This window comes from Temnothorax nylanderi, unplaced genomic scaffold (genome assembly GCF_030848795.1).
Source record: "Temnothorax nylanderi isolate EJ_2023f unplaced genomic scaffold, tnyl_v1.0 TNYL_tig0009_pilon, whole genome shotgun sequence".
NCBI classification, from domain to species: domain Eukaryota; kingdom Metazoa; phylum Arthropoda; class Insecta; order Hymenoptera; family Formicidae; genus Temnothorax; species Temnothorax nylanderi.
Window position 1 is genome coordinate 522,366 of NW_027249071.1, and position 13,921 is coordinate 536,286.

Consider the following 13,921-nt stretch of genomic DNA (forward strand, 5'->3'; position numbering starts at 1 on the left):
GTGCAGCGTCGTGCATCCGTCGTACTGTAGATACGAACGGCAACTCCACACACGGTGTTCAAACAGTCTCTCGTTAACTTGCATCGGAGACTAATCTCTATTCATCTATCGCCGTCGGTTTTCCTTTTTTACCTCTTCCTATTTTTTCCGATTTTCCTCGCGTCTTGAATCAGAGTTACACATAATACCGCTCGTCAGTCCGATCCGGTAAACAGTCGTGTGAACAACGACGATCGTGAGAAAAATCTGATAGACGGTAGGCACCGATAATAAAGAGTCTGATCGTAGCGAGCATCTTACCAGTGACAACGACGATCTTGCTAATATTGACGAAGACTGCCGGATTATATTGAAACTGCGCAAATCTGGTGGACCAAGGATTATTGAAACTGCGCAAATCGGTGGACCAAGGGATCTTTTGGGATTGCGAAATTACGATCGAGAATAGCTATCCTAGCCGGCCATCCTAGCTTTGACTGGTGACAAGAAGATTCTGGTCAAGATTTAGTGACTGATTTTATTTTGTATTTTTATGTGAGTATTAATATTATAATCCAGCATCAATAAATTCTATTTCGCGGGAATTTTATTCAGATGACAGTTGAAGAACATCCATAGTTGATCCAATTTGTCTTTTCTCTGTTATCAAACAGTATTACATAAAAAGATAACAAAATTTAAAAGAATAAGCATGCACGGATAAGACAATGTTCTATGTTTTAAATTTAATCAATCCAAAATTATTTTTGTTAGAGCAAAACTCATATTTTCATAACATTATCCGATTGTCCATATATTATATTTTGTTATATATAAAAAACGGCCGACTTCATTTTACATTATCACTTAAAAGAATAATAAGATTTTAGAAAAATCTTGTAATTTCCGCATAAGTAAAGAATTACGTATGAATTTATTTCTAAGTTGAGGTAGAATGATTCCTTTAGATCTAAAAGTATAATCCGATCAGCGCAAATTATTGGTTAAGTGCTTATTATACTAGTGTTTCCGCTGAACGTAAACAGTATATAAAACATGTGACTTCTGTTTTCAAATACAATTTCGAAAACGTTGATATTTTTACACTTTAATTTTTTATTTTATTTATTTTAATGTTTAATTATAACGCTAATTATACACTAAAGAACTAATGTAAAAAATTCAACGTTTAATTATATTGTTATTTAATAATTATTTAATTATATTGTTATTATAATATAATTAAAATTTGACTATTACAGTATCATTGTTCGCTATCCCGAGATATTAAAATTATTCTTTTGTACGCAGTATATATGAAGAAATTGTGATAAATACATAATTGGATACGTGTCTACTTATCTATCTACTTATCTGTCTGTTTGTCACGCTAAATAGTCTGCTCAATTGAATCACATAAGTACAGTGTTTCTTTCTGTTTTGGACTTATCCCGATTTGATCAGCTACCAATACTAGTTTTACATAAATAAAGTGGATTTACTTACGCGGTAAGTCGAGAAACAAAGGAAAACATCGTTATATTAAAATCTCTTCATAGTTGTAAATGCATATGGCAATGTAGAAAAGACTATCAATCACTTCCACGTTCACTTGCATGCCTCAATGAAATTATAAGTGAGCGGTTTCCAAGTCTTTTGCAACACAATGAATCTCATTAATACGTATATTAAATTTATAGTTCATACATTAGTTTTTACATTTGAAATTCGTTGTTTGACTAATTACTGTTTAATTAATTCTAGTAATTATTAAAGTTATATTAATTTTTAATATCCCGTTTTCTATGATATTTTCATGATATCCACATTATTATGCATTATTATGCATTAGAATTAATTTCACTCAAATTAAGCGTAGAAATGAGAACATACAATTGATAAATGATTTTTTATTTTGATTTGGAAAGCTTTATTTATTCGGAAAAAAATATTTTAATTTTATGAATATCAATATTAAATTTAAAACACACATCTAATCGCTGTAGTTTTCTATATAAACTCACAAATATGGCGATGGTATGTATACCGGTTCTACGGACATTTCACAATTATTATGTACAATGAAATGCGATTCGTGTATTCAATGACCCCCTTATGCCCTCTGCCATTTAAGAATTAACAACTGCAGGATATGTCATGTGTCCCAGAAGAGCAACATACATATTAATGTTTCCGTGACAAGACATTAAGAATATATATGTATATAAAGCATCGACCGATCGCGAAATCAGACAATTTCCTCGCAAGTCTCGACGCCGAAGGACGCGTGAATGGGCCGGAACTTTTTAAGGACGCGGCCGAGAAAGTCACTGACTTTAACGCAACTGATAATGACGTGCCATTATTTTATTTAGATACCTATCGACCGCAAAATTAGTTACACATACGTACGTATGAAGCGTAAATAAGGAAACGTGGCCGAAGGTCCATACGTTAATACTGAAGTATTAACAAGTATTAACAAGATAAAAATCCGAGAACAATATACTACAAAGAAGAGTTTTAAGAAAGCGCAGAAAAAAACACCAGACATATCCGTAAATAACTTGTGCTATCGAACATTCGAAGCTTCCGTTATAAAAATTTTGTTTGGAGAGAGAGAGAGAGAGAGAGAGAGAGAGAGAGAGAGAGAGAGAGAGAGAGAGAGAGAGAGAGAGAGAATCTGATAATTACTTATTTCCTGTTAATACAGTCAATTAAACATTTTGGACACAGTATTTATTTATTATTTTTTTTTAAGATTCTCCGAGTGTTTCGCTGATTAAATGTTTCGATATACCTACGTTTTATTCGCTAATTACCCTCAAACGTTGGATATTGATAGTAATTTACGTGGACCAATTAACGATTTGTGACATCGATACCTAATCTTTGAACTTACGACAGAAAACGGAGAAAGAACCCAATCAATTTTGTCCGATCGATTTAATCGGTGATGCAGTTTGCGCACGGGAGCAACAATATCGCCGCTACACCGAAAATAATACGCACTTTTATGTACATATATTCGTTAAAGTGTTTTTTATTTGTTCTTTACTTGAAGCACCGCACGTACCACATAATTCGTTCCGTAAGAACCGAATAAACATTTTGCTACGCATATCGTGGCACGTGCAGAATGCAAATACGAATAGAGCGCGGAAATACCGCAACGTATACGTATTTTTACACTTTTTTTAAATGTAGAGCGCATTTCAAACAGTTAGCAGAACATTAATAGTTTGAAATTAATAGATTACATAGAGCTATCATAGTTAATAACCTTTATTAAATTGGCCATATCTGTTTATAAGCTCATAAAATTTGCATATTGAATCGAAAACTGCCTTTAACAAAATACTTCTTAATTATCTATTTTATCTTTAATTTTTTATAAAAAGTTTTAAATATTTTGAGAACTGTGGGTATAATTATATTATAAACTAAATGAATTAATTACATTTTCTACGATATTTATTCTACATTTTTCTATATTCCACTCACTTTGTCGTGGAAATCGTGATAATATATCATTTGTATTATTATCATTAGATATAGTATGATAAAAATAAAGTAAGAACATATAAAGTTACAACGCAGAACTGCGGCAAAAAATAGGATTTTCAATTTTTTCCAAGATCTATAATTCTATAAGATTATTTTTCTGCCATATCAAATATGCGTTAATCATGATAAATCAACATTGAAAAAGTATATTTTCCATTTTAGGTAAATTTTCTGCTTATCACAATGAATGAGTATAAAATATCAAGAATTATACAAAAAACAAAGTATATAAAGAAAATAATCAAATATAAAGAAAAATAATCAAAATGATACGCTCGTTTTGTGGTAATATTATTATTCATAATGCAAGACTAAGAAATATGTACGTAAAGAGACACTGTATATATAATAAAAATAGTCTTACGTATTATATCATTATATCGATGTACGTGTAAAATACAGTGTAAGCAATAAAAGCCGTTGTTATTACACACGTGTATTTTTTGTGATTAGTTGGAATCTGTATTTTCTACGTCAATCCTGGCTGGCACGATAATTAACATTACCTATCGCCTTATCATCGTACAACTCACTCTATTAAAGTTTAAAAATTTAAACAATTTAGTATTTGATATGAATTAGCTAATGTTTTACGTATCATTGTATCGATGCACGTGTAAAATATAGTGTAAACAATAACAATTGTTATTATTACGTACGTGTATTTTTTGTGATTAGAAGGAATCTGTGTTTTGTGCGTCAATCGTGGCTGACACTAATTAACATTATCATCTTTTTATTCAACAACTCGCTCTATTGAAGAAATTTAAATAATCTAAGCAATTTAAGATTTAATATGAACCAATAATCTTATAGTCGATGAATATAAAAAACCTAATCGATAAATCTAGACGGTTCTTGTAGGTGTTATTCCGTAAAGAATATGGCTTCCGGCTTTGAGGACGTAATCATTCGTGAGTTAACAGTATAATAATAAAGTATCCAGTTTAACACTGTATTTAAGAAATACTCAGCGACCGATCACGAAAAGGTCACTTCGTTGGAAATGTGAAAGAGAGCAGGCGAAATATTGCATTCTAATAATAATAGCTAGAATCTACGCATAAGGAATCTTTTTTTTGTATGTTCAGTTATAATCTATTATGCTATGTTTATTCATCATATTTTACTACAAGCACTTTTTCACACTTTACGTACGCGTAGTATTTTCCGATTCTGACATCATTATTGCGACTGTGAATATATTAATATTGAATGAGGTATATGATTTATCAATAAATGCAATTCAAATTGCTGCGGGTGGGAATTAGATAGTTTCGGGAATTAGTTAGTCACATGATCGTTACATATTGTATTCGAATATAAAGAAAAGATTTAATTTCTATTAGTAAGAAACACACGATTGTATTATTTCTGAACTTTACAATATATACATATACAATATCAGCATAGAAGACGTATTTATTATTGATATGAGGCACATTATTTATAATTATTAAAATTGTATATATATATTTAGGTTTACCGTATATTTATATACAAAAGAAACGATTTCTTACGTGTAGACTCTACCTATTATCTTAGGATGCAATATTTCGCCTACTTTCATATTTTCAACGAAGTAGCCTTTTCGTGATCGGTCGCTGAGTACTTCTCAACTACAGTGTTGGACTTAATAAGCTGCTATTTTGACAAAACCAAGCAGATAAGCGGTTTGTAAATGTTTAAGAAAGGGTTTGGAATATTGCAGCTTTGAATTACGCAGAACAGATAAATCCTTGTATTTACATCCGCATATTTACATGCATACATATATACGCGACCATGGATTAAATACAGGAGAAGAATATTTTTATTTCAAAAGTCCTAGGAAACGCGGATGCTGTTTATAATTTCTAAACACTATTTATACTTTGATTGTAAATTATTTGCATAATTGTTTGTGAAGATGTTTGTAGAATAATGTGCGGTCAGAGAATAAATAGAGAAGTGTTACCTCTTAATTATGAATTTTCTAGTTACAGAAAAAAGAATTGATACCGTTCAAATGTTACTGTACTGTATTCCTTGAAATTACTACGATTTTTTATTTTAAAACACTACGATTATCCACAATTTACTAAAAAAGATTTAATGCAATTTACTACAATTATATTAGCGATATTGAATGTATATTAAAATAATTATATTTCCGGTCCAAATGTAGTGTTTATGTATGATCAAACGCATTTCTCGGCTGGATGGATAAACTTTTGGCGGTCACCGTCTCGTTCAACAACTGGTCTCAAGGTGGAACACTCACGAAATTTACTTCAATCTTTCTTATTTTGTTAGTCTTAAAAGGGCGACCTTATAAAATTGCACATAAGCAAGTACATTTATCTTTACCGAAGCCGTGAAGTGTCTCTTTATTCGAAAATATGCGAAATTTGATGTATTATTAAGATTAGCGTTTCTTATTGATCAAATCAATCAATCTCGCGTGCAGACGCGCGCGAATTTACAAACAATTTTGAGGTCATTTCATTGTAACATTTATATATGAATAAGATATAATACAAAGAAATAATTATCATACAATAACCGTCATACCGTACAATTAAAATAATTAAAATCTTATTATAGATTATGATTTTATACACATAATAAGAAGAAATATTTAGTTTTCCAACGGGAGCAAGTCATTCATAACCTTTGGTCACATCATTATTACGATTTCTTTTTATTTTCACATCTTGCCTTAGATCTTTATTTGTGGGAAGCCCCGCGAAACATCGCAACCGGTTTATGCTCAATTTTTTCGTCAAGGTTCTTCATTCAAGGACGCCCTATCCTTATAATTATATATCAAGAATAAAGTGTCTCGTAAATGCATTATTTGCCGCAACTTTTAACAAAACTTCACCTAATTTAGTTCCTTTTTCGTATCCGGATACATTTAATATCAATCCTTATTTAATATTAAATGAAAATTAAGCTAAATTAAGTCGAAAATGCTTCGTAGGTAGCATTAACGACGTAAGCGGCAACATGAGATGGTATTCCGCAGAGAGAAATTGTTTTTTCTTTCCCGCGAACCGCGGTTAACCACAGAAATTTGGCCGCAGTCATATCGTTGTCCTCCAAAGATCTTGATCGTTTCTTTTTAAAACCCGTTGTTAAACGACGATTTACTGCTAATAATGATTTCATAAGACAACAGTATAGTCGGTTCTTCGGTTCTTGCGACACGCTCGCTGCACAAGTGTCATTATCGTATTACTTGTATTGAAGTAAATTATCAATGTTTTGCTGCTTAGAAAAATGATAATTGGATACATTTTTAAAAAATATATTGATACTTACGTAAGATTGCACTTTGTGATCACAAAATTACGGCCCGTTGTTAGTCTCTTTTAATCTAGGACCTCTCATAAAACTACGTACTTACGTAGTAGTTCAGTAAAATAAGAAAAAAATATACTTGGCTATCGCGTCTCTTGATATTAAAACAATTAAATAATTTTTTCTAGAATCAATTAAATATGACAAAGAGCTTTTTAATGTATCATTGCAAATAATCACGAGAGAAAATCGTTTCTATGAATCTCTTTTGAGCGAATCATGACGTGTAGAACGAGACCGATCATTGGGGAAGTCCGATCGTCTATCTGGTTTATGCAAGGGGAGCAGCAACGGGGAAAGACATTGCTTTGCTGCAACTTCACAGAAATCTCGTTCACCTTGATTCGCACTTGACCCGTAGCTAGAGAGATCTTTGACTTGAAAGAGTTTTCAACTTGATGGATGATCAGAATTCTTGAAAATACCGCACATAAATGCAATCGTGCCACGAATATTTCGTTTTTACTCCTACTTTTTATTCAACGTGTTCAGTCTTCTTTTACATTTTTTTAATAATACGCAAAATATTAGTCAGATGCTATAATAGGAAGATTATATTAAGAAAGATGTATCCGGTAGAAGTATACATTAAGAAGTTACGTTAGAGATTAATTCTTGTATTTTCACACACTAATCTAAAGATTCGTTTATTAATTTTATGCGTGCCGCAGATGAAACCTTCGTAATATCGATTACACGCTGCCTAACTTACCCGGTAATTTTCTTTAAAAATAGTGTCATATCTAAAATATACGAATTAGACTTAGACTTCTATATGATATCAGCTAATTTTAACTGAGTTTCTGAATGAGCTTTTCTGAGGTTCTGAATGTCTCTTCTAAGAAATAATATAATTAATGATTCTAAAAAAAGACAAAAATTTAATTACGCTATAGTTGAATTTAGTTGGCGTTGAAGGAATCGACTTTTGGTTCACTTGTATAAAATTTCAGGGATTCAAAATTTAATTGTGTCTTTCGCAGACTGTTCGTTGAATGCTAATTAAAATTGCACCTATATATCTTACGGCCGTTGCAATCGCTCGTTGCAATTTAGGAAAAGGCGCAAACAAGTTTCCATTCCCTTACCGTCCTTTGTAATTTATATTGTCATTAGGACCACCAAGGACGGCCGAGGAGACAAGCAGAACACTTTCATAGTCATTTGTTTTTTAAATGCGCGTTTTCTGCATAACTGCATTATCTTGCAATACCAATGTCGCAACTGTTCATAGAGTAATCTAGTCTTTTCTTCTCATAAGCGGTAAAGTTAATAGCAGTAAAATTAAGACATAATTAACTTTTAATTCATATAAAATTTATAAACTTATAATAAATAAAATAATTAACAATAATAAAATAATTAAATCTTATACTTTGTATAAGATAACGCATGTTGTTTCACACAGCTGTACTCTTTCTATTACATATTTATTATTAATCTCTATAAAAAAAGATTGGAAAAAAAGAATATCCTAAAGAAGATAAAATATTTTATTATTATTATTAATACACAAATATATAAACTATAATTTATCAAATTGGACTTTTGTATTCTATTTGTTAATTGTTATTTGTTATTAAAATGCGGTGAGAATAAATTTCTTCTTGAATTTCTGCAAGGAAAAGAATATAAAATGTTAGACAAATCAAACTTTAATATTTTAAACTAATTTACAATATATTTTTGCAGATTTACGAAGTTAGAGTGCGAGATGTCGTACATCGTGGAGTGGTATAGAGATTTGATGGACAACAAACATGGTAATTTTATAACAACAGAATTATATTTAAAAAGAAATAATGTTACACACACACATGTTAACGTTATATTACATTATATGTTAAAACGCTTATATTTTTATAGATCCGAGAACGCAAGAATGGTTTTTGGTCTCTAGTCCCGGTCCTGTCCTGACGATCATAGCGACATATTTGTACTTCTGCGTTTCCGCCGGACCGAGATACATGAAGGACAAGAAGCCGTACGACTTGAGAAACACTCTAATAATTTATAATTTCATTCAGGTTCTGTTAAGTCTTTATCTGGTTCACGAAGGTTTAATGGGTGGCTGGTTGTACGAATATAGTTTTATTTGTCAACCAGTCGATTACACATATAAACCGAGTTCAATTAGGGTAAGTCTGAACGCCGTTATTAACATAATAACTCTTATAACAATCCATATAGCACGGAATATTTTAATTATATTCCGCAATATTGCAATCACTTGCAAATTGTGGGGCAAAGGACATCTCCTTCTCCATACGCTTTTCATATCTGTATCATTAAAATTATTTGTAAGCATCTAACATACATCTATATTGCTGCACGTTTATAAAGACGTTGCATTAATATATTGCGATAATATTACACCGCAAATTCTCTCAAAGCGGATGTTTTATTGGCTACTCCAATATTACAATAATTTTACAACAAAAAATCTAATGTTACACAATGTATTTGCAACTTGTTCCGTGCTGTACGGGAAAATTATGGTAATAAGGCTTTTGAAGACATTTAATGCACTTAAATTGAGTAGGTATTTTTCTAACAAGCTTCTACCGTTGCACCCGTTATTACGGCAACTTTAAACCAGTGCTCGAATTCAATGTAGATTCCAAGTCCGCCTTAGGTGAAGGGACGTTCCGTTCTCCTGGGAGAAATTGTCGCTTGATTTGATAATTACAATCTATCATTAGCGTATATCCGCTCAATCTTTATATAATTATCCCTTTGTAGATGGCCCACGCCGTGTACTTATACTTCATGTGCAAACTGATCGAGCTGCTGGACACGGTGTTCTTTGTTTTACGGAAGAAAGATCGACAGATCTCATTTCTGCATCTCTATCATCACTCGTTGATGCCAGTCTGCGCCTGGATCGGTGTCAAGTTCTTCGCTGGCGGTCATCCGACCCTTCTCGGCGTCATCAACTCCTTCGTCCACGTCTTCATGTACACCTATTACATGCTGGCCGCGTTCGGGCCGCAAATGCAGAAGTACCTCTGGTGGAAGAAGCATCTGACCACCATGCAGATCGTGCAGTTCATCATAGTATTTTCCCATAATTTTCAAATGCTCTTCACCAGCTGCAACTTCCCGAAGCCGCTGTCGGTCCTGCTCACGATCAACGCCGGCTTGTTTATTTACATGTTCGGATCGTTCTACGCGAATAATTATATGAAATCAAACGTGCGACGGGAATTGAAGGCCAATGGTGCTGCTAACGGCACTACTAGTGTTAATGGTCACGCAATCTCAAAAGAAATGGACCGTGGTAAATCCGATTAAAGGACTTGTTGCAGAGTCTTTCTACCCGTAGAACTGTAAGTGTGAGAGCAGAAGAATGATTTTTTTTTTCAAGATTCTTTCATAGTTAATTAGGGAGCGGATTAGATTCTTGTAACGTAATAAAATGTCACGCTGGATAATTTTCTCCCTCGCGATTACTCCGCCGATATTTGTACAATGCATGTTACGAAAGTAGATTAATACGTACGAAAGAATGGTATCTTACAAATATAAGTAAAGATAGATTTGACTTATTTGTATCAAGAACAATCTGCTTACAAGCGATCCTTACGCGAATTACGCGCGATCTATAGAAGATTGGAGATATTACTCTTGCATAAAAAATTTATGCCTTTTCGAGTTGCAAAGTGATATTAATGAGATGCATAATACGATCTGGCATGAAATATGTATTGTAGGTAGAATAAGCTTATCAAATTCTGTTTCGAAGTTCTACACAGAAAAAAAGAATGTTCTTGATTTGAAAATATCTTTAGTTTCAACGTGGAAATCTTGAAATGAGATTATATTGCGTTAAACTTGCTTGAAGAAAACTTGCTTGAATGAAGTCATTATATAGTGCAACCAAGAAAAAAATGTTGAAATAAAAAATTAAAATTCTTATAAGAAAACATAGATTGTTTTGTATATAAGCAAGATCATTAAAATCTTATAAGAATTTCAACTTTTTATTTTAACATTTTTTTCTTGGTTGCACTATATAATGATTTCATTCAAGCAAGTTTTCTTTAAGTAAGTTTAACGCAATGTAATCTCATTTAAAGATTTCCACGTTGAAACTAAAGATATTTTCAAATCAAGAATATTTTTTTTCTCTGTGTATTTAAAAAATTCATAATCTAGTGATGTACATCTTGATCACGTAATTGCGTATGTTCCAAATTTATGTTTTAAATTTTGCTTTGAAACACAGAAATTGTTTTACTTATACTACTTATAGTATATTCTCAGTATGTATGAGTATATACTTGCAAATTTAATTCCAAATCTTTTTTTACGATGTAAAAAATAAACAAAGCAATTAAGACAGCGATAATCTTTTAGATGTATGTTTGTGTGTATTTATTATATATTTTTGCTGCACAATAAGTGTTTTTTACAGAAAAATATAAAAATTTAAAAAATTTTTAAATCCTCTTTAGTGTTAAAGAAAATGACAGAACGCATCTTTGCGTTAGACTTTGTAATACTTCACGAAATGTATTCGATATTTTCAAAGAATACATTAATTTAATTTTCTTTCGATATATACATCGTATTTGAGTTATTGAGATTTTAGAGATTATTATTTACATATTTATGTTATTAAGGATGTACTATAATTAATTTTTACGATCAAGAAAGTTTTAGAAGATAAACTGCGAAATCTGTAAAGGATACTTGTAAAAGATTTCTTGCCAAACATTGATAAGACAGAATTATTCAATGCTATTATCGATGGTTGCACGAACAAATCAAACAATTAAATTTCTTTATAATATAAAATCCAGCGCCGATTTAGTAGAAATATATTGTACCTACTCTGTCTTCGTCGATATCTTGAATTTCTGTTCATAAGCGAATCACAGTAATATCTGCTTTAAAAAAACAAACTTCTATATATGGAGAGGTAAAAGCTATATAGTGGTGTAAGTCAAATTTTTTAAAATATTGACTCGTGTACATAGATGCAATTTATATATTGTATAGATTGCATTTATGCGAGTCAATATTTTAAAAAATCAGTTAAAAACTAATTTCGTACAAAAAATATTTTTACTGTCGTTTGCTAATGTTATTTTTTAACATATTTGCTAAACACATACATATTTCTGAAAAAATAAAAACTTACTCATTAAATATAAACACGGAGGCCTGTTACAATTTAAAAAGAAACAAAATATTATTAAAAGAAACTTTGACTATATCGAGATAATATTGTGTAATAAACATACAGAAAATCAAAATTTGTTAATATACTAAATAATTTTCTATCGCATTATTTTTTGCGACAATTATTGAATTAATTATTGATCACTCTAACCAGTATAAAGTTGAAGTTTTTTTATAAAAAAAATTTTATTAACAATTATTTATTGCATTTTTTCTAACTTTTTATGGTATTATTTATCTTTATAAGCAATTTTTAATTAAAATTGCATGAAACTTTATTTAAAAGAGAAAAAATGTAACTTTCTTTTTTTAGTAATTTAAACTATAGGCAACTAAACATTATTAAAAAATTGCGTTTTAAAAGGCCAAACTTATTATTATGAAGAATGTAATGTAGTAGAATTAGAATATTGTTAATATTATAAATTGTAAGAACGATGATATAGAAACAATGGAATAAGGTATACATTATTTATATAAATCGCAGAAGGGAATGACTCGCAAAAATCAAACTACCAGTACATCAAATATACATAAAGAAATCTCATTCTTTCTCTTTCTCTCTATCTTCCCCTCTTTGTCTCACACATACTTTTTCTACTTTATTCCATGAAGAGCGAAATTCTTATTGTTACATTATTAATGTGAGAAACATGAACAGGTAAAATTTTCACTGGAATTTGAATATCGATCAAATAGCATCGAGATGACGTAATAACGGAGACAAAGGTTGAAATGAGTTGTATTGAATATTGAATAAATTATTTTTGTATTTTTAATTAGAAAATATTTTAGATATATTATATATAAGTTTAAATATTGGTATTGCATATCTAAATATAGTTATGTAAAAATATATTAGGATGCAAATATAAAAAGTTATGCATGCAGAAATTTATAATATGTGAAAACGCAGCGTACTAATTGTGATATACAAAGGTGAGTATTGTGTGAAGTACATTAAAGTAACTGGTTACGATTTTTCTAACTTACAATTTTTTATCACTAGAAATTTTGTAATAAAATTTTTGGAAAAGATAACAAAAAGTTAATTACACCATAGAGATTTCTGCATTGAATATTCCAATAACTATTAAGATATTAATTATTAATTATATATAAATAATGATAAAGAATTATATAAATTTATATATTATGTTCTTTCATATTTTATTAACAATTATACATAAATAATTCATCATTATTTAATAACAATTATTATTTTCTGATCAATCATTTCCTTTACAGTCACAGGTTCTTGATCGCATGGATACTATAGGTGTCTCGCAAGTCACGATATTTATAATCGGAAGCAATGACGTGCAGATTTCGAGCCGTAATTAAACTAATCGGTTGCTTCTTATATTATAACGAAATAATTTCTCTTTCTCGAGCGATTTTCACACCTTCGCATTATCGTACGCAATAAAAAAAATTGTCAATTTTTTAAAATTTTTTACATTAATACCATTTACATGACGTATAATGACATTATGATATAAACATTAGAGTAGAACTGATATAACGTATAGGCAGATTTGACATCGTTTTTTATAATATTCGAATCTAATTTCTGTTAGTAAAATTGTTAAGACACTAATTACTTTCTGATGAACCGTTAAATGAGAACTAGTTAGTGTTCGACGATAATATTTTTTATATTTTTATTTCAAATTTCTGAAATATCGAACAAATATTTGTTATTACATGATGAGTAATTAATCATTACGAAATCAATGTGTGTGTGTGTGTGTGTATGTGTGAAATCACTTGAATTATAAACTATCATCGTACAAACTGACGAATGCAAGAGTTCGAGGTCGCGGCCTTAGAACTCACTAAG

General features: G+C 30.5%; 1 protein-coding gene across 1 annotated transcript; it reads left to right on the forward strand.

Moving 5' to 3' along the window:
* Positions 1 to 20: 20 nt before the first annotated feature.
* LOC139786236 (very long chain fatty acid elongase 7) lies at positions 21 to 12,625 on the forward strand. Its single transcript, XM_071725400.1, has 4 exons — positions 21 to 534; positions 8,584 to 8,654; positions 8,758 to 9,029; positions 9,634 to 12,625. The coding sequence occupies exons 2-4, from the start codon at positions 8,606 to 8,608 to the stop codon at positions 10,183 to 10,185; spliced, it is 873 nt and encodes a 290-aa protein (XP_071581501.1). The 5' UTR covers positions 21 to 534; positions 8,584 to 8,605; the 3' UTR covers positions 10,186 to 12,625.
* The last annotated feature ends 1,296 nt before the right edge of the window (positions 12,626 to 13,921 follow it).